This window comes from Falco naumanni, chromosome 1, assembly GCF_017639655.2.
Source record: "Falco naumanni isolate bFalNau1 chromosome 1, bFalNau1.pat, whole genome shotgun sequence".
Taxonomy (NCBI): domain Eukaryota; kingdom Metazoa; phylum Chordata; class Aves; order Falconiformes; family Falconidae; genus Falco; species Falco naumanni.
Window position 1 is genome coordinate 96,136,005 of NC_054054.1, and position 20,330 is coordinate 96,156,334.

The 20,330-nt window shown below is 57.7% G+C and overlaps 1 protein-coding gene across 3 annotated transcripts; it reads left to right on the forward strand.

Moving 5' to 3' along the window:
• Positions 1 to 1,008: 1,008 nt before the first annotated feature.
• Positions 1,009 to 19,885, forward strand: HIP1R (huntingtin interacting protein 1 related). 3 transcript variants are annotated; one of them, XM_040610364.1, is made up of 32 exons: positions 1,009 to 1,186; positions 5,931 to 5,994; positions 6,419 to 6,561; positions 6,885 to 6,941; positions 7,178 to 7,258; positions 7,399 to 7,475; positions 7,784 to 7,845; positions 8,976 to 9,116; positions 9,585 to 9,642; positions 9,756 to 9,831; positions 10,061 to 10,198; positions 10,289 to 10,347; positions 10,419 to 10,491; positions 10,867 to 11,050; positions 11,125 to 11,213; positions 11,511 to 11,627; positions 12,099 to 12,200; positions 12,450 to 12,644; positions 12,893 to 13,040; positions 13,381 to 13,467; positions 13,775 to 13,885; positions 14,260 to 14,396; positions 15,200 to 15,310; positions 15,414 to 15,472; positions 15,798 to 15,828; positions 15,958 to 16,020; positions 16,472 to 16,572; positions 17,174 to 17,279; positions 18,046 to 18,169; positions 18,306 to 18,367; positions 18,517 to 18,708; positions 18,799 to 19,885. In XM_040610364.1, the coding sequence occupies exons 1-32, from the start codon at positions 1,094 to 1,096 to the stop codon at positions 18,844 to 18,846; spliced, it is 3,189 nt and encodes a 1,062-aa protein (XP_040466298.1). In that variant the 5' UTR covers positions 1,009 to 1,093; the 3' UTR covers positions 18,847 to 19,885. The 3 variants fall into 3 exon arrangements, with proteins under 3 accessions (XP_040466298.1, XP_040466309.1, XP_040466318.1); XM_040610375.1 differs by having other exon boundaries at positions 13,778 to 13,885; XM_040610384.1 differs by lacking the exons at positions 1,009 to 1,186; positions 5,931 to 5,994; positions 6,419 to 6,561; ... (2 more) ...; positions 7,399 to 7,475; positions 7,784 to 7,845 and adding an exon at positions 7,878 to 8,438.
• The last annotated feature ends 445 nt before the right edge of the window (positions 19,886 to 20,330 follow it).

Consider the following 20,330-nt stretch of genomic DNA (forward strand, 5'->3'; position numbering starts at 1 on the left):
GTGTGGGGGCAGCTCAGGGGTGGGAGGCTCTGGCTGCCAGGGATTCATTGCAGTGAAATACAACACTGGCACTGTGGTTTCCCCTCCTTAACTCTTCCATATAATTTTCTGCTTTCTCTGTAACGACCTAAATGACAGCCTGCGGTCCTGCCTGTACTAATGGCCTCCAAATTAGGCGACTAATTCTGGTCATAGTTGCTGTCCTCCCTGCCCACCCGTGTTACCCGCAGAGGGAATCTCAGCTTCACGGGCGTTTTCTACATTTAAAGCATGTTTGGATTCCTCTACCTGCAGAGGAACCTTCCAGGCTCCATCCTCTAAATGTGCTGCTGCGGCTAGGACAGAAATTTGCCTGGAAAAGCCACCGGTAGAGATCCCCCAGTCACCCCGCAGCTCTCCGGCAGCCGTACCCTGCGTCAGGCCCTGGTGGCATCGGTGCCGCTCCACGGCGTGAGCTGCAGCGTGTTTGGCATCGGTGGGTGCAGGCGCTGAACCCCCTCGTGAGCTGAAAATTATGCTTTTCAAGTCGTTATAGAAACCTGAGCTCCAGCCAGGCAGGGGGGAGCCGCGGAGCCCCGGGATTTTGTGTTGGGGCTGCCCTGGATTTGCGGAGTGGGAAGAAGGGGAATATTGGGGTGAATGTGTTCGGGCAGGGGGTGACTCGCTCCCCGGCTGTGTCACCCAGCGCTGGGAGGCTCCTAGCGAGGCTCCAGCCGCCCCGGGCTCGACTGCCTTCTGCCTGGCGGTGTCACGGATGCTCCCGGGAGCGCCTTTGCGCTACCGCAGGGAACGATCCCGCAAACCGAGCTGCTGCGGGGGCTCGGCGGCGGCCGGGCCGCGGGAGGCGCCCGCCGGGTCTCCGGGCGGGGCCAAGTCTCTGTTCCCCGTGCACGGCGCGTCCCGCCGGGCTCTCGCTGCGGCGGCGGCGGCCCCGGCTGCTCCCGGCTGCAGGCGGGGCCGCCAGGGGGCGCCCTGGGGCGCGGGCGGGCGGGCGCGGCGCAGTGCGCGGCCGGGAGGAGCCGGCGGGGCGGCGCCGGTCGCTGCCTGCCCCGGTGCGCGGTGCGCGGGGCCGGGTGCGCGGGGCCGGCCCGCCATGAACAGCATCAAGAGCGTGCCGGCGCGGGTGCTGAGCCGCCGCGGCGGGCACAGCCTGGAGGCGGAGCGGGAGCAGTTCGACAAGAGCCAGGCAAGGGCGGCGGGAGGGGGTGGCGGTGCCCCGGTCCCGGCTCCGGTCCCGGCTCGGGGCGGGGGTGCTGCGGGACCGGCCCGCTCCGCAGGGCACGGCCTCGGGGCGCGCAACGCGGGGGCTTCCCGGGGTGGGGGGAGCGGGAGCGGGTTCTCTCCCCGCCGGGGTCCCCCGGTCCGCCCGGCCCCGCTGCCGCCCGCCGCTTCCTCCCGGGCCGGTCCCGCTGGCCGCCACCGGGGCCGCGTCCCCGCCGTGCGCAGCAGAGCCCCGGGCAGGCGGCGTGTCCCTCCCCGCCCCCCCCCCCCCCCCCCCCCCCCCCCCGGGCCTTCCCGGCAGGTAACCGCTGCCGAGAGCCAGCGGGGAAAGTTGAAGGGCCCCGGCGGGAGCGCGGCCGAGCCCCGGAGCCGCCCCCCGCTGCCGGTGCCGGTCCCGCGCCGCCCTGCGCCCCTGTCCCGCGCCCCAGCCCCCGGGGGTGGGTCAGCCCCGCGGCTGCGGGTCACACGTGGTGGCACCCCCGGGTCGCGGTGCCCGGCCCCGCAGAGGGTGGCGGGGCGAGAGCGGAGCCCAAAGGCGTGGGTGTCCCGCTCGGACGGGGCGTCCGGATGTGGCCCCGCACCCTCAGCCGGGTGGGCGATGCTGGGTGCCGGCCTTGGCGCAGGCTGGTGGGGAACGGGCCGGGATGGACAGAGGGACCCCTGGCACGCGTCCTCTGCCCCTCTGGTTTTCCAGGCTGCAAATTCACGGCTGATCCCTTTTCCCCTGTTTCCTTTCCTCGGCCCCTGGGTGGGTTTGGTCCATGCCAGCCCGGCCAGGGGGCAGTTTCGGGTCTGGCAGGGTCACGGTGCCGCTGGGTCGTGCTGGATAGGAAACGGAGCATGTTGGGTTTGGGGAGCAACACGAGAAAACCGGCAATTCCGGTTTCTTCTGGCCTCATCTCCTTCCATCGTCCCGCTGGGCACCGCTGCGAAATAATGGTGGTGGCAGCGCTGCCTCGTGTGCCCAAGGGCAGCCGGGGCCGGCCAGGAGCCTGTCCCCCCTCTCTCCAGCCCTTCCACGGCTCTTTGGGCTTTTGGGGGGGTTTGTGTCCTGAGCGAGTGCAACTTTGCAGCCACAGGGATGCCACGGGCCGAGCTACGTGTGGGGTGAGCAAGCGGTTGCTCGCTGCTCAAACTGAACCCCAGGCCCGCTGGCTGACGGTGACGGTCATCACCCCAAACTGACCTTCTTTCCCAGCAACTGCTGGAAAACTGTCCTGCAGGAGCTTTATTCTAACATGGTTTCCCATAGCTGCACTTCAGGTGAGAGCAAAACAGTTCCGATGTCGGTGTGTGGGTATCGATCTGCCTTTTACACCTAATTATAGTGGCTATAGAGACAGCCACTGGTCACCTTTGTGTTGTGGGGACACTGGTAGCATGTCCCCTCTGTGTGCCATGGCTGAGGGTGTCACACCACCCTGGAGAGTGCTGCTGCTGGAACTGAGCACCCCAGCTCCTTTCCCCCACCGAAGGCTGGGGTGGTGCCAGTGGGGGCAGACGGGGTCGCTGGCCCCGGTGTGATCCCGTGTGCTGTGAAGGTCACCTGCTTTCCCTGCAAATGCTTTTTGAGGTCTTCTGGTGGGGTGATGCACGTGTCCCCCTCGGAGTGGCTGCCTGTGGCAGGTGGGAAGCCTCTGTCTTTCAGCGGGCACTTGCTTTCAAAACTTGGCCCTTTCCTGTGGCCAATTTTTTGCTTTTCTTAAATGAGAAGGTGAAAAATCCAACAAGCTCTGGAGCTGCCAGGTGCGCAGCATGTGTGACTGCCGAGGGCTGGATTTTTGGTGTGATTTGGGAAGGAGAAGCGTTCGGAAGGGAACTCCTCTGGAGCAGCCGTTTGCAGTTCAGCTGCTCCGGCCAGCCCTCGTGCTGCATGGCCGGGGAGGTTTCCAGCTCGATGTCCTGCTGCCAAAAAATCTCTCCCTCCCGTGGCGTCGCACCGGGCTCCGGCATCCACCTGCCGGGTGGGGATTGCGGCCCCGCGGGATGCCAGGGCTCCGGGGAGCTGTGGGCGGGGAGGATCACGCTGTAATTAAAAGCAGCCTGGAAAGCAAGGGTGGATGTCAGCCATGCTCCTTCATTTGGGCGCTTTGATCCCAGCTTTAGTCACTGGCTTGGTACGTGCGGGCTGTGAGTAAGGCGTGCGGGCTGCACTTCTCGGGGCTCCTGGGGCTGGGCAGGTTTTGGGGTCAGACCCCCCCTCTGGCGGGGCCGGGGCTGCACCGCTCCCGGGTGGCGATGGGGAACCGTCTGCAGGTTTCGTGAAGGTTTTGGCCAGGCTGGTTGTGACCTGCAGTGACACCTAGGACCTGCCCATCTCCAGAGGTGCCGGTGATGAGGTCCCAGGAGGCCGGTTTGAGGGTGAATCTCCCCATTGTGGAGCTGTCCTTTGCTTTGCCGGGCAGCTGGTAGGGACATCTTGAAGTCACCGGCGTCCAAGGTCACAGCATCCCACCGGTGTCCCAGGTCACAGCATCCCCCTGTGCCCACGCCTGGTCCCACCATCCCCTTTTTATGGACCTCCTGGGGTTTGGAGCTAGCGCAAGCACACCTGAGCTGGCAGCCCGAGGGACTGGCGTTGGGTCAGTGCCACCGTGGTTGATTTGGGACGGTGCTGGACACCGTGTCTCCATTACAGTGGTGCTATGGGTGGGCTGGGAGTGCCCCCGCACGGGTCTGCTCCTCTGTGCTGGACGTGCGGTGGCTCAGCTGAAACCTCTGCGCTGAATCACTGAGGATGAAACCAGCCTCTCCCAGAGCTCCCGGGCTGAATTTTGGCTGGTCAGGCTGGAAATGAGATTATGGGCAATAAACACAATAAAACCACCAGCACTTATGGTGGTTTTGGGATGGGCCAGCTGGGTCCCAGCCCTGGTCCCGTCCTGCTGGGTGGCTGAACTCCTGTCCCTGGGGATTTGGGACAGCATTTCCATCCCCAGGGGTCTGCCCTCGTCTCATGCATTGGCCCTTTCATGTGCCTGCTCCCAGCTCTGCAGCTCGATGCTGAGCCCAGCACCCACTGATGCATTGGGATGAGTGTGACGGGTTGGGATGAGCATGTCGGGCTGCTCCCGCACGCTGTGGGGGGCAAAAATCCGGGCTTGGAAGATGTCTGCCCTGCTCCCCGCCATGCAAAGCACCTCAGTACGATGCAACAACCCCTTTAGCAGCTCTTCGCTGCAAGATGTGTTTCCAAGCCCTGCCTCACAGAACCGTCGGCTTGTCGCTCTCCGGCGTGTGATAAACCTTGTTTTGTGTCGGTAAACCGTTGCTTTGGTTGTGCCGGAGCGCTGAGGACCCCTGGCACGTCTCCTCGCTGGCTGAGCTGTGGTCATGGGCGCAGGCTCTCGGCTGGCTCCGGGCTTTCCGGTGGCTGCGAAGGTGCTGGGTGCTCTCGGAGAGGCAGCCACGCTGCAGGTGCCTGTTCCTGGGCGCTCCAGGCTCATTAACCTCGGAGGATAAGAGGATTACAGCAAGTCGCCAGCTTAACTCCACTGCTGCTTTATGGCCCCACATGGCGGGGTAACGCCAGGGCTTCCCTGGTGCAGGAAAGGCAAATCCAGCCCCTTTTCCCAGCGGCTGGGCTCAGGGTTTTGGGACAGGCTCGCTTTTGGGGATGCATTCACAGTCGTTTTGTTGCTGTTGTGCCCGGCTCACGGTTGCAGCCATTTCAGGCTCTTTTGAGGTGGATTTGGTGCATCAACACCTTTGGTGTCACCTCTTCAGCATGGTGTCAGGTTCCTCCTGCATCAGTCAGGAGCACTCAATAACTCAGCGTCGGGTTCCTCCTCACACAGGAAAGCACCTCGAGTCAGAGATGTCCCCTGGGCTAGCAGCTGTGTTGAAGCAGGTGCTTTCCCCAGGAGGGGAAATAAGATTTTTATAAGGTTTTATGGCTGGTGGGGCTGCAGGGAGGGACTCTTCCGGCATAAGCAGCGGTGGCGGGGATGTTTCCTGCCTTCCTGGCTTGGACGTTTTTCCCCTGTGGTGACCAAGGGCTTGTGCGAGGATGTAGTAGCTCCGTTGAGTCTGCCTGCAGGGATCCAGTGAGGAGGAAGATCCTCATCGATCACAGCAACTCAGTTTTGCAGTCTGTCATCAGGCGGGAGATGCAACTGCCCCTGTCTGGGGTCATCTTTTGGAATAGACTCATAATTTAAAGTGTGCTGTGATCAAACACATTAAAATATAGGTAATCCTCCTCTGATAATCACATTGCTCTGGATTTTTGCTCTGTCAAAATGGGCATTGTGGCCGCCACTCCCTCCTTGCTTGGGGGCTGTGTTTTCCCCACGTGCTGTTTGCACGCAGCAACGTCATAAAATAAAACACAACCCCCACAACCCCCAGTTCAAAGGCTCCTTGTGATTAGACAAACAACCCTGGAATTTGGCATCTTGCTGTCGTGCTTTAATGCTCCCTGGGCACGGCGCTGAGTTCAGGCTACAAAAATGCAAAAATTTGTTTCCTAGGATGTGGACAGCAGGGAGCATCGGTAGGGGCCCAGCTCCGACCAGTCATGCTGGGGATGGGGGGGTTTAACCTGCCACTTGTTTGGAGATAAAAAGCCTATTTTGATGTGTCACAAATGGCTTTGAGGTGACAGATGTGTTATAAAATTTAGGGTATTTCCCAAAAGCGCCAGCGCTTCACTTTCAGGGGGGACGGGGTAGCTGCAAGGGTCACACTGCGCTCTCCTTCCCTTGCAGGCCATCAGCATCAGCAAAGCCATAAATACCCAAGAAGCGCCAGTGAAGGAGAAACATGCCCGCCGTATCCTTTCCCTTGGCTCGCCTGGAGGAGATCCAGCGCTGAGGCAGGAGGGGTTTCACCCCACAGGGCCAGAGCCGCAGGAGATCTGGGAGACGGGAACCCCTTGCAGAGCTTGGCTGGGCGATGGCGTCACGTGGGTTCATGCAGCAGGGAAAATGCAAACAAGAGCAGCGCAATAAAATTGCGTTTCTTTGGCAATAAAATGCAAAGGGCCCCGATGCGCCCTGCAGCAGGGAGAGGTGCACCAGGGAAAAATAAATGGGTGTTTTATCTGTGGGTGCAGCATCGCACCGGTGAGCTCTGTGCCTGCCGTACGCTCTGTGCACATCCCATTTTTAATGGAAGTTGAACGGGAATAGAACCCAGCCCAGCCTGTCCCCTGCTGCCCCGTGTATCTGGTTGGCCTTGACTTCAGGTTTCGAAGGAATCATCCTGGGGACCCACCACGAGAAGGGAGCATTCACCTTCTGGTCCTATGCCATCGGGCTGCCCCTGCCCAGCAGCGCCATCCTCAGCTGGAAGTTCTGCCATGTCCTGCACAAGGTCCTGCGCGATGGCCACCCCAACGTGAGTGACCCCTCCCAAACGTCCCTCCGGCTTTGCTGGGGGTGGGGGGAGTTTTTTGCCTCTTGCCGATGTCCCTCTGCGCAGCGGGTGGGTTTCTTGCCCTACCCCAGCCACCTTTCCCAGGCGGTGGGGCTATGGAGCCCGCTGTTATCCTGCATCTTGGAAACATCCCTGTGCACAGCCCCGACCTCTGGTTGCCACTTCAGCTTGAACTTCTCCCAAAGCTGGAGTGGTGTAAGGGACCAAATCCATCCTCATCCTCAGCTTCAGGGCAGCTCCATGCCAGCCCCACCATGCCACATCCCTTCCGTTTTTGTCCCCAGGTCCTCCAGGACTGCCAGAGGTACCGCAGCAACATCCGAGAGACAGGGGACCTGTGGGTGAGTGGGGGGAAGCAGAGGTTTGAGCCTTACGGCGTGTTTGGAGGTGGGTGCTGAAAAACATCGTGGGCATGGGGGGGGCAAAGCACCACCTGAAATAACCTGTGGTCTCCACCCCTGCTGGGTGATGGTTACGTGCATGGTGAAGGGCAAGAGGGTGAGAGCAAGTTCCGCAGCGTGCGTGGGCTTTGCTCATTGCTCTGGATTTGCCATGTTTCCCCTCCTGTCCCTGGCAGGGCCATTTGCACGACAGGTATGGGCAGCTGGTGAGCATCTATACGCGGCTGCTCCTCACCAAGATCTCCTTCCACATCAAGGTGAGACCCTCTGCCACTCCCACACCCTGCCACGCCGGGGGGACGGGGCTTCACCAGGGGATGGTCACACCAGCAAAAATGTTAGCAGCAACTGCTTTTTTTTTTTTTCTTTTTTTGTTTTTTCTTCTCCTTTTCCAAAGCATCCAGAGTTCCCCCCGGGCCTCGAAGTGTCGGATGAGGTGCTGGAAAAGACTGCGGGGGCAGATGTGAACAACATGTGAGTGTCCCAGAGGAGCGCAGCGCCCCGCACACAGTCGCCGGCTCCTGCCTGGCAGCATCCTGCTAACAGAACGGCTCCCGTTTGGGGCGGCCGTCGGTCCTTCATAAATTGGTTGGATGGTGCCGGGTTCCTCCTGCACCCGCAGAGCGGTGAGGAGTGTAAATGCAGGGAGCAAACCCACCAGATGCTCAGTCGGAGCCCTTGCCACCATGAGGACCTGCAGTGAACATGAGCAGCCGGAGCAGGAATGTCTCAACCACTGGGTGATGGGGGTTTGGATATATATTTTTTTTCTTTTTTGGCAGCTTCCAGCTGACAGTTGAGCTGTTCGACTACCTGGACTGTGAGCTGAAGCTGTCAGAGTCAGGTGAGGAGGCAGGTCCCTCCCGCTAGCCTCAGGGCTCTTGAGCAATAGTTTCACTCTGGTCAGGAAAGGAATTCCAGCTTGGGAGGCTGAGGTGGGAGGCTCAGGTCCTTCCTCCTCCTCCTCCGAAGGGATTTCTGAGGTTGTTTCTAGCTGGATTCCCCTGTTGATGCTCTGTAGAGGTGGTTGTAGGAAAATATTTGAGGAACGTGGCTGGTTTTAGCCCACCTGAGCAATGCAGAATGTTGTTTTCAGAGCAGCGCTGCTCTGAAATCTGTTTTTATTGCTTTTTTGGTACAACCACATTCATCATATGCGTTACTGGAATCCTTTCCATCCCCTCAAAGCAGAGGATGGGGCCGTACCTCTTTCTAAATACTCGGTTCCCCTCCCTGAAATACCTCCAGGGAGGGCTGGAGGCCCCTGCCTGTGTTTGCTTCTCTTGTCTCCTCCAGGAATTTTTAGACGGCTTAAAAATGTGGCGGTTTCTTCCTCTGTCGCAAGTCGGGAACACAGAATTGCCCTGGAAAGCAGGGCACAGTGGGAGAGACCATGCTCCCGGCTCCTGGCAGCCTCCTGCTTCTCCTCCTGACCCAGTTATACAGAGAATTTATATTCATAAATACTTTAAAGCTGAGCGGGGAAGAAGCCAGAGTGGATATGCTGGCTGGACTTCTGCCAAGGGAAGGGATCTGTTTCCGAGCCGGGGGAGACGAGGCTGCGATGCCGGCAGGCCCGTCCCCTGCCCTGGGATCCTCTCCCAGCTCCTTGCACGATTAAATAGGGGAGCAGAACCCCACGCCTTCCGTGGCCGCATCGTGCAGCGGCAGCTCCTCAGGGCAGCTGTCCTGCCTTTGCATCGTCCTGGGGTTAAATCCCTCCTTTTTGGGGTCGGGGTGTCTGGGGCAGAGCTGAGCACCCCTTCCCTCTGCCACCGTGGTCCCTTTGGGTGTTTTTCTGGCTTGGAGCAGGGTTCTTCCCAGCTCAGCGGGATGGGACGGGCAGCAACCCTGGTATTTAACCCATGTCCCGGCAAAGCCACGTCCGTTGTGGTTAATGATCAAGCTGAGTCGCCTGGAGCAGGACGGCTCCGCAAACACGGCGCAGGCACCTCACTGCGCTCAACCCTCCAGTTTTCAGGCAGCTCAACACCTCGATGGCAGTGTCGCAGATGTCGGCGGTGCAGTGCCGCCTGGCCCCCCTCATCCAGGTCATCCAGGACTGCAGCCACCTCTACCACTACGCTGTCAAGTTAATGTTCAAGCTGCACTCCTGTGAGTCCCTGGGGATGTGCCCTGCACTGATCTTCTCCTGGGTCGGGCTTCTGGCTGTAGTTGGGGACCAGGCTTGTGTGGATGGAGGCATCCGTTGCCATGTCCCTGTATCCGAGCCGGGCTCTAAGGACCTGCTTCATCCCACGTAGACATCCCAGATGAAGGAATTAGAAGGACTTGTCCTTGATTAATTCAAGCAGATGTGCCTTGGCCTCCCAGCCCCCTGCATGGGATTGCTGGGCAGCACAGCACCAGGGGCCTCGTGCGGGTATTTCAGGGTTCCCACACCCGCCTCCCTGCACTGCATCCCTATGCCAGGGATGGGGAATCCCCACTCCTGTCCTGACGCCTCGCATCCTGCTCCCATCTGGCCTTTACCCCGCTGCCTTTCGCAGCTGGAGGGATCCGGGCACGTGTAACTAGATTTGCAGCCCTGGATCAGTCACAGCTGTCTCGTCATTGCTGCAGGTCTGCCGGCTGACACGCTGCAGGGCCACCGAGACCGTTTCCATGAGCAGTTTCGCAGGTAACCTGGGGCCGAGGTGGGGCGGTGGGGTCCCCTCCCTCCTGCCGAGCTCCCTCCTGCCGAGCTTCCTCCCCACCTCCCCTGTGAGCGGTTTTTCTTTCTCCCCTCTCCAGCCTCAAAAACTTCTTTAAGAAAGCATCAGACATGCTGTATTTCAAGCGGCTCATCCAGATCCCTCGGCTGCCGGAGGTACGGCAGGATTGCAGTGTGGTGCTTGTGTGCGATGCTTTGGAGAGCTTGTGGGTGTAGGGTGCACAGGGGTGTCCCCATGGGTGGGTTCAGGTTCTAGGGACACTGCAGAGAGACCCACTGGCACATCTCAGTGGCGTAGGGATGACTGCCTCCCTGCCCTCAGCGATCTGCCTGCAGTGGTTCCCAAAACCGCAGACAATGCCGCCACAACTTCTTGTCTGCACAGAGTCCTCCAAACTTCTTGCGGGCATCTGCGCTGGCGGAGCACGTGAAGCCAGTGGTTGTCATCCCTGAGGAAGCCCCTGAGGATGAGGAGCCAGAGAACCTCATCGAGATCAGCACAGCTACCACGACAGAGCCGCAGGTGGGGGCATGGGGGTGGGATGGGGACCCTGGGGTTGGGGGGACAGGCACCTGCAGCCCAGCTCAGCTCGGCACCCTCTGTCTTCTCCAGATCACCTCAGATATATTTGAGCAAACCTTTGGGCCACCCAATGGCATTCGGGATGACAGGTATGGGGGGCCAGCAGTGGGAGTGGTGGGGTGGCCGCCGGCATGTGGGACTGACCTGCCTTTGTCCACAGGGATGCACAGATTGACAGCCTGAAGAAGGAGGTGGACATGCTCCGTGCAGAGATGGAGAAGATTAAACTGGAGGTAAAGCTTGGCCAGGGAGCAGCCAGCGTGCGAGAGCGGGGTGTTTTTTGGTGCTGCGGTGTGGAAACCCTGATAGGATGCAGCAGGAACAGGGTCCTGCCGCCCAGCGCTGTGTTTTGGGGCCTCTCCCAGTGCTGGGACCTGACTCCTGGTGGAGGTTGGGTGAAGGCATGTGAGGGCTGTCCCTTGCTGTCCTGACTGCTGTTAGCAGTGGGACCGAGCAGCAGCGATGGCTGAGGGGGGAGCTTTCCTGTGCATCTCACAGCTGCTTTGCCCAGTCTGCAGCTGAGTGCCCGAATAAGGATGTTGGGGAGGGCAGAGGCGTTATTGACATCGGCGCAGGGCAGTGCCTGAGTGCCTGACGGTGTCCCGCAGGCACAGCGGTACATCACGCAGCTCAAGGCGCAGGTGAACAGCCTGGAGGGTGAAGTGGAGGAGCAGCGCAAGCAGAAGCAGAAGGCGCTGGTGGACAATGAGCAGCTGCGGGATGAGCTGGAGAGGCTGCAGAGGGCGAAGCAGGACAGCGACAGGTCCCAGCGGCTTTGTGCGGAAGCAGAAAGTAGGTGCCCTACAGCACCCGTCAGCCGCGGGACACCCGTGCTGCGGTTGCTGACGCTTTCTCGCCCCATTCAGAGAAAGCCAACGCCACCGAGATCCGCTATACGAAGCTGAAGGAGAAGCACAGCGAGCTCATCAACACACATGCCGAGCTCCTGAGGAAGGTAATTCTGCTGCCCGTGCCAGGTAGGGACCGACTGCTGCCTTCATCCCACTGCCACCACCGGTATGGCTCCTGCGTGCCCAGCCCCATCGGTATTTGGCCCATCATCCTGCACCCAGGGACCTCTGCGCGCCGGGTGGGGGGCACCCCTTGAATTCATGTCCCCTGGCAGTCAGCATTTTCGATGCCGTGTGAAAGGCATCTTGGAGTTATCCCAAGCCAGAATTTGGTCAGGATGAGTCAGCGATGGTGAGGGTCCCCTGTGGGAATGCCCAGTAAGCCCCCTGTCCCCACACAGAACGCCGACACTGCCAAGCAGCTGACAGTCACGCAGCAGAGCCAGGAGGAGGTGGCACGTGTCAAGGAGCAGCTGGCGTTTCAGGTGGAGCAGGTCAAGCGAGAGGCCGAGATGAAGGTGAGCCAGCACAGCCCCGGATCCTGCCCAGCCACCAGGCTTCGCTGGCCGGCCCTGAGCCCTTTCCAGCCCAGGAAGCGGTGGCTGTGCACAGCTTGGGTGCAAGGGGTCAGGATGGTTGTTGATGTCGGTTTCTGATCAGGAAAGCATTGCCCTGGCTCCTGGGGGAGATGCTAATGCATGCTTTGGTCCCTCTTGCCCATATCACCCTCTTCTTTGCCCAAGAAAATGGCACAATGCAAATTGATGGGTTTGGGTGCTTTTGTTCTCTGGGCCCCAAGTGGGGGCTGCTCTCAAAATTCCTGCCCTGGGGAAAAGACGCCTTTCAGGAGACCCCCGACAAGACCCTGAAAACCCCTCCTGCAAAACATGGCCGGATTTGTTCCTGCCATCCTGGCTGTGTGCCGGTGCCAAGTGGGGCTGGAGCATGTTTGCAGCAGCTGAGCCGCTGGCGCGGGCATGTGTTTGCAGCTGGAGGACCAGAGCGTACAGATGGAGCAGCTGCGGCAGGAGCTGGATGCCCGGCGGGATGAGCTGGACCAGGCACAGCGCTCGCTGAGCCACGCCAAGCAGGTACGAGGCTGGCAGCACAGGATGCGCCCAAATCCCCATCCCAAATCCCCGTCACACAAGATGGCACAGCTGCCACCACTGCCAAGCCAGTGGCACAAACAGCAGTCTGAGGAGCCGTCGTGGGGCTGAACATGGGTCTGCTCCATCGGGGTCATGAGCAGGGCATGTCCTCTGCTCCCTCTGCGGAACTGCTGGGCTCACAGGCAGGTGGCAGGTTGAGTGACAGGGGTCTCCTGGCCCCGCTGGCAGGCAGGTGTGGAGCTCAGCGCCCAGGTGGAGGCCCTGCACGCTGAGAAGGAGGTGCTGAGGCGGTCAGTGAGTGAGAAGGAGTGTGAGCTGCTCTCTGCGCGTGGCCTCGTTGAGGAGAAGGAGCTGCAGCTGAGCCAGGAGGCAGACAAGGCCACGAGGGAGATCCGAGAGCTGCAGGGCAGGCTCCTGGATAAGGTATGGTGTGGAGGGCCCACTGCCCCTCTGCTCGCTGGGGTGAGATGTGTTTGGGGGTGCTGAGCAGTCAGGTGGCTCAGCTGAGCCATCACCAGTGTAGGCAGAGGGATGTGACTTGCTCTAGCGATATTGGGATGCTTGGGTCTAATCCTGCAAAGGGGTTCTCGAGGGATATGTTGGTGATGGGCCACGGTGACAGGGGTCTTGTGTCCAAGTTGTGTCACTCGCTTGTTCCTCCCACCCCACAGAGCAACCAGGAGCAGAGCCTGCAGCAGAAGCTGCTGGACCAGCAGTTTGGCATCCTGCAGGAGGCGGTGCGGGAAGCAGAGGACATCCTTCGTGACGCGGTGGCCAAGCTGGATGACCCGCTGCACGTGCGCTGCACCAGCTCCCCAGGTATGTCCCCCTTGACCACGGGGGTTGCGACCTGCAGCCCCTTCTCCCTCCAAGATGGATAATGTTGCATCTCAGCTTCCCCCAGGCATTTTTTCCTACCAAACATCATGCCCAAGGAGGTGGGGGTCAGGCTTTCCAGGAGTGAATTTTTAGCTCTCATCTCAGTGCTCTTTTGCTCAGATTTTAGTGCTGTTCCTCAGCCAGGGCTTTGAGGACCTGAGCTATTCTGGCTTCTGCTCAGTGGTGCCTCGTGGAGTCAGTACTCCTCGTGGAATCGGTCCTTGTGCTTATTCAGTCCCTCAGCAGCCTGACCGTGCTAATGAAGCTAAATTTGTTGCAGATTACCTGCTCAGCCGGGCGCAGGCAGCGCTGGAGTCCACGGATGCCCTGGAGAACGGGCACGCGCAGTACGTGGCCTCCATGGCAGGTACCTGGGGCTGGGGACCGGTGGCATTGCTTGCATCTTGCTTTTATTTTTATACATCCAGCAGCCCCCAGCTGCTTCAGGGCCGTTGGCAAGCGTGCAATGCCCTGGTGATGGAGGGACGTGGTGGGTGGAGTTGGTGGGTTCCCGTGTGCTCGTTCAGGGAGCAGCCGGCAAACTAGAGGGGTCAATGCCGACTTCTCCAAGCTTTTGTGCTGATCCTGGGGTGCCTTTGAGGGCGGGCTGCAGCTCCCAGGACATGGCACGGGGTGCCCTGGGTTGGCAGCACCTGACCACATCCCCTCGCCAGCAGATGCTGCGGGGCTGGTGGGGGCTCTGGCCCTCTTCGCACACCTGACGGCTGACACCATCGTGAATGGCAGCGCCACATCCCACCTGGCTCCCACTGACCATGCCGACCGTGAGTGCTGGGCATGGAACACAGCAGGCATTGGGTGGGATTTTTGGCTTATGAGGCTTCTTTTTTGGGGCGGCCATGCCAAAGCCCCTGCCACCAGGGGTTGGATATGGGACAGATCTTCCCTGGGGGCAGCACATGCTCCCCGTGCTCCTCTTCCCAACATTCTGTCCCGTCTGGTGCCCCTTCCTGGGTCAGGAACATCGCTTTGCTCCTGGAAACTGATTTATGGTCTTCTGCAACAGATTTTCCAGATGCCGCTGCTGCTTGGCATCATCTCTGTGGCTGAGGGGAGGAGGAAGAAGAGGGTGGGAGGGCTGGGAAGGAGGGACCTCTGGCCCAGCGAGGGGCCCAGCACCAACCCATCCTTTCCCCAGGGTTGACAGAGACGTGCCGGGACTGCGGGCAGCGGAGCCTGAACTACCTGGGCAAGCTGAAGGACAAGCAGACGCTGCGGTGTGCTGAGCTGGGGGATGTGCGGCAGGCATTGCGGGGGGTCCTGCAGCTGGCCCAGGTAGGAGATGGAGCCCAGCGCACCCACCCACCTTCGTCGCCGTGGCTGCCAGGGTGGGTGATTTGTTGGCACTGGTATTTCCTAAAGGAAAAATCGAAGCAGGCAGTTAGTGCAGTAGGACGTTGCTTTCATTTGTTGAGGTGGGAGGTTTGCTCGCAGCCTCCTGGCTGCACCTTGGTGAACTTTTTTCATTTGTTTGTTTGTTTGTTTGTTAAAAATAATCAAACCCTGGCTTTCCCCATTGTCCAGAACTGCAATTGAACGCGCTGGGTTGGAATGAGCACTTTGGGGTGCCTTGTCCCCCATACCCACAGGTTCTGGTGCTTTCCTTGAGCCATCTTAGCTTCTGAGCGCTGAGACCCTTCCTAGTGTTGCACAGAGACAGCCACCCTCAGATAACTGAAATCTCAGCCCAGCAATCCCTGCGGAATAAAGCTTCCCAGCTTTCAGATAATTCTTCTCGTGAAGCCCCCATTAATCTTTTCTATTAAACTGCTCTTGATTCAAAGGCTGTCAGCTCTCCACACCCCTCTGGAGCCCTGCCCTGCCGAAACTGTTCCTGGGACTGAGTTTGTCACCTTGATTTGGGGCATTTCTTACCTTTGAGGTCCCTGTGCTCTGTTTGCTGCAAGTTGGTGGCACATGTGCCTTCACCCTTGCAGTCTGCAGAATGCTGCTCCTGCAGCTTTATTTAAGGGTGGGGGGGAAGAAGTTAGATGCTCTGGTTTGGTGTTATTTCTTACAAGTATTCCCTTCTCTCCCTCTGCCTAACCCCCCCTGGCGACTCCTGCCTCCCCTGGCAGGAGCTGAGGCCCAAGAGCTTAGATATCAAGCAAGAAGAGCTGGGGGACATGGTTGAGAAGGAGATGGCCTCCACCTCAGCGGCGATTGAGGATGCTGTCAGGCGAATAGAGGTGAGACAAAGCTGCAGGACGGCCCATTCTGGTGCCTTCTCCACCCTGCTCACCCTTGCAGCAACGTGGTGTCCAACCCTTTTCCTCTTGTGTTTCCCAACAGGAGATGATGAGCCAGGCCAGAAACAAGAGCTCTGGTGTTAAGCTCGAAGTGAACGAGCGGTGAGTTGTGAGGGGCGGCATGCGACAGCCGCAGGCAGGTTTCTGTCCCGTGCCCATACCTGCCGCGCTGTGCTCTGCTCCAAAGCCCCACGTGCAACCCAGTGCTGCATCGTCCTGAGGCTGAGCGCGGAATTATCTTTCGAAGGGTGGACCTTCATCTTGCACATCTAAGCCAATTGTTCACAGCTGCATTGGGGGCTGCTTAGAAGTAACCTGCTGGCTGGCTGGTCTCCAAAAAAGACCCCTTTTCTAACTGAGGCCAAAGCCTGCTTCCCTGGACGTGCTGTCGGAGGTTGCTGAACACTTTTCTCTTGTTTCCCTACAGGATTCTGAACTCCTGCACGGAGCTAATGAAGGTCAGTACTGCAGAAACCTATCAGGGGCATCAAAGACTGTACAAAACTGTAACTTCCCACCATCGGCAGCATCAGTCCTTCTCTATAAAATCCCCAGTAAACACCAAAACCTGTTTTTCTTCGTTCCAGGCTATTAGACTTCTTGTAATGACATCTACGAACCTACAGAAGGAGATAGTAGAAAGTGGCCGGGTAAGTCCTCCCCTACACTCGTCTCTCTGCACCAACATGAAATACAGGAGAATTTCCCACAATTTGCAGAAACACAGTGAATTTTGCACTTTTCCATGTTAGCGATACTCTGGCAGCCCCACTTGCTGGGGACAGGCTGCTCAGCACCATGCTCTCTGCACACTTCGCTGTTGCTTTTGCAAAGCCCTGTCCATCTGAAGATGATGGCTTAAACATGTGTGTTTTAAACCCAGCCCAAATCTGCAGGCTTGCAGCTCCAGTGCTAGTTTTCTTGATATGCGTTTAAGCAGGCCAGTAAGAGCAGCCTGAAGGGCACGGAAATGCTGCTCGTCCCTTGATTGATGGCTTTATATTTGAATTTATCTTGTTATATTTCATACGGATATTTTATACAGATTTTGTATATTGTTGTATCGAGTTAATACAAGCCATAATATTCTCATAACAACAGGGGGCAGCAACAACTCAGGAGTTTTATGCCAAGAACTCACGCTGGACTGAAGGGCTGATCTCTGCCTCCAAGGCTGTGGGTTGGGGAGCCACGCAGCTCGTGTAGGTACCCCCGGGATCTGTCCCACAGCCGCTGCGGGAGGCTCCTGGCATGGCGTGGCTCCACGTCCTGCACCCGGAGCCAGCCCCTGCTTCTCCATCGCCCAATAACCCAAACTGCCCCACCGCTGAGTCTGCATGGATATTATTGCTAATTCCTTACAGAGCATCATAGCCTGGGTTGGACCGCATGGTCACTGAAGCAGGGATTGCCAGTTCCTCCCTGTTTGCAAAATGTGAAAGTTGCTGCAGTCAAATACTCTGTGTCCTGGTTCCTGCTCAGATGGTTGTGGATGAGGTGGTTGGGATGGAGGCAGGGTGCAGGAAACGTGGGGGCTTTTTCGGACAAAGCTTTAAAAATCTTATCCGCTTCATTACAGATACACAGTCCTGCCTCTTGATATTTTATACCCATCCAAAACTTCTGGGTCTGGGCGTTGAGTAATTGCTTTGTAAATGAGCTTTAAATAATTACAGGCAAAGCTGCTGGTTCAAAGTCTGATGCTGCTTTGTAAGGGTATAGCAGGAGATAAATAATCTAGACATGCTCCGTGGTGCATGGCAAGTATCTCTCATATGATCTCCCTTCTGACCTGTAACGCAGGGAGTCAGCAGACAGAGTTGTCCTGCATACGGGCAAATATGAAGAACTGATAGTCTGCTCCCATGAAATTGCTGCCAGCACGGCCCAGCTGGTGGCTGCCTCCAAGGTGGGTATCCCAGCGAGGTCATCTGCGTGCGGCTTTGTCACGTGAAGTCATTTTGTTCCCACAGTGTTGTCCCACAGATGGTTTTGGGCAGTGGTGCGTGGCCATCCTGCCAGCCCAGAGCAGGGAGGAGGGGAATCTCCGAGTATTTTCAAGTCAGTCTGTGATTTTAATCCCTGTGTCTTCACCTGCATTAATATTCCACACCTAGCAGGGCTTACCATGGAAATGGAGATGTCTAAAACCTCCCGTCTTCCTCCTGTCAAGCTGATCATGTAAAGAAAATGTTAATAACTAATGAGAAACCCCAAATAAGCAACTGCAGCAGCCAGCGTTAAGAATGGTGGATTTTGGTCCTTGCCACCTTTTGTGTGGGTGAAGGCGATGGGGAGAGGTTTCAAGGAGCAAATGGGGATGCAGTTTGCGGGGAGGAGGACCCATACGGCTTTTTACAGCGGATAGTTTTAAAATTAAGAGCCTGGTTAAAAGAAAAAAAAAAAAAAAAAGCTCTGTCTTCGCTGATGCTGCTTATCCGTGTGTGCTCAGTGAGAGCAGAGCTGGTTTAGTGCCCTGAGGCTGCAGGGCCTTGTGGGGTCACCTTGTCTGGCCGTGATGGGATCATCAAGATCCCAACATGTCCATCTGTCCATCCTTCCCACCCCCAGATTTTCACGCCCAAGGGCTGTTCTGACATGATGTCTCTAAGGCAGAACATGGCTGCCTGGGGCTGCCCTGGGGGGTCCCACAGCCATCCCCCTGTTCTTTGCAGGTGAAAGCCGACAAGAGCAGCAGGAACCTGGGCAGGCTCCAGGAGTGCTCACGCAATGTCAACGAGATGGCGGCCAACGTTGTGGCTTCCACCAAGTCGGGGCAGGAGCAGATTGAGGAGAAAGGTGAGGGTTTTGTGAAGAAAGGTGAGAAGGAACCACCCCATGGCTCTTTGTGGCCTTGTGAACACCCCGAGGTGGCTGGCCTCCTCCGCTTCGGTGTGTAGGGGCTGCGCTCAGTGAGGACCCTCTGTCTCCACAGACACCATGGACTTTTCGGGCATGTCCCTCATCAAGCTGAAGAAGGAAGAGATGGAAACACAGGTAGGGCCATGAAGGTGGCTCCAGTGCTGCCCACCCCAGGCCCGGCTGAGCTCCATGCAGGGGGGGGGGGGTCCCTGCTGCCCCGCAGCATGGCGCTGGGGACAGCGGGGACGCACCCCTGGGTGCTCAGGGTGGCTCTTTGGGTGCAGGTGAAGGTGCTGGAGCTGGAGAAGCGCCTGGAGGGTGAGCGGGTGCGCCTGGGCGAGCTGAGGAAGCAGCACTACGCCCTGGCCGGCACCTACGACGCGGTGGAGGACGACGGGGAGGCCAAGCCGGCGCCAGCCCCCCGGCGAGGCATCCTCAAGAAGCCACCCTTGGCTCAAAAACCCAGCCTGGGGGAGGTAAGGTCCCTGGGGGGTAAGGGTAGGGGGTGGGGGGGCGGTCACAGCAGTGGGGACTGATGGTTGGCTTTGTCCCCACTCTCGTTGCAGCCCCAGCGAGATGCCGGCCCGTGCCCACCTCACAGGGCCAACGTCTAGTGGGGGCCGCCGGCCTCCCCCAGACCACGTTGCCTTCGCGCTGGTGTGCCTTCGTGCGCGGGGCTCTCCTCACCGCCTGGCCTGGAAAACTGGATGTTTTTTATAAAAAAAAAAATATTTTTTTTTCCTCTTCATTTGATTTCTAGCTGTAGAGCAGGGGGGCTTCTCCCAGCTCCCCAGGCGGCAGGAGATGCCCTCTTCCTCCTGGCCTGCCAACAGGTTTAATTTAATTTGGGGTTTGTTTGGGTTAAATTAAAAAAAGAAAGAAACCAAAAACTTTTATCAGCACTAGAAGTTTTCAGTAAATGTAGCTTTCTACTGTACTGCTCAGACCCTTTCAAAGAACCGTGAACTGCTGGAGACCGCTGGGCTTTTCTTGCAACCCTTTTTTAAAATCCCCGTTTTTCAGCCTGAAGAATAATTTGACTTTCGGCGTGGGATCAGCCCTCGGCGGAGAGGGAGGCGGCAGCCTTCACTGGCACGAGGAGCGGGGCTTTTTGTAAGGGAAAAAGCAGTTACTGGCACACACTGGCAATAAGGATACAAACATTTTTTTTTTTTCCTTTTCTATTTTTTATTACTGTGGCAACGTCAGGGGATCAGTTGCGTTTATGTTTTATATTTAAGATAATTAGCAGAATTAAATCTAACCGTGGCCTATGGGAGCTGGGGGATAGAGAAGTCTGCATCAAGAAGGAATTACCAATGTGGAAAGACACGGGGGCAGAAGAAAAATGTTGTCAGCTGTATCTTCCCTTAGAGCTACTACCACGACGTAGATTATTAAAGAAGCAATATTTAAAAGAAATGTTGTGCCTGGTCAGCTCATCGGTGGGGAGGGGGCTGATGCCAGGGCTGGTTGAAGCAAGCTGGCCCTGAACTGGGGCAGAGAAAGGCAATGAAGTGCCTGGAAGGAATTGGATAAAGTGCAGGGGCAGGGTGGGGGGTGTCAGATGCCACTGTGTGGACCCACCACCCCTATCTATGTAGGTCTGTGTGTGCATAAACATATCTATAAATACATAGTCATGTGTCTCTAGATATATGTAGCTATCTGTATTTGTGTGAATAGCTCTGTGTGTGCCTACATATATATGGATGTATTTTTATATATATGCATGTTTGCATATTTCTGTATATATATATACACACATTTATGCACATGTGTGTGTATAGGACATATTTATGCACCTCTGTTGGTACAGCTGTAGCACTAAGGCATACCCAGCGTCAGCAGCTCACCAGGGCAGAGTAGCACATGATTTTCATGGCTGTCAGCGGCAGCCAGGGTGACTGGCAGCCTTACTGAAAATAAGTAGCTTAAATAAATAAAAAGCAATCCAGCCACAGCGGCGTGGGTGCAGGATCAATGCTGCTTTCCAGCCAGGGCAGCTGTTAACCTGCAGCCTTGCAGCTGCTCAGCAGGACCACTGGCACACGCCTGCGAGAAATGCAGATTTTTTTTACTCTATGATTAACTGGGA

What these genes read in the sequence shown, in the direction of transcription:
- HIP1R (XM_040610364.1), top strand. Translation starts at nt 1,094, where the DNA reads ATGAACAGCATCAAGAGCGTGCCGGCGCGGGTGCTGAGCCGCCGCGGC. An exon ending in GAGAGACAGGGGACCTGTGG is followed by an intron (nt 6,942 to 7,177) that starts GTGAGTGGGGGG and finishes TGTCCCTGGCAG; the next exon opens with GGCCATTTGCACGACAGGTA. An exon ending in AATGGCATTCGGGATGACAG is followed by an intron (nt 10,348 to 10,418) that starts GTATGGGGGGCC and finishes CTTTGTCCACAG; the next exon opens with GGATGCACAGATTGACAGCC.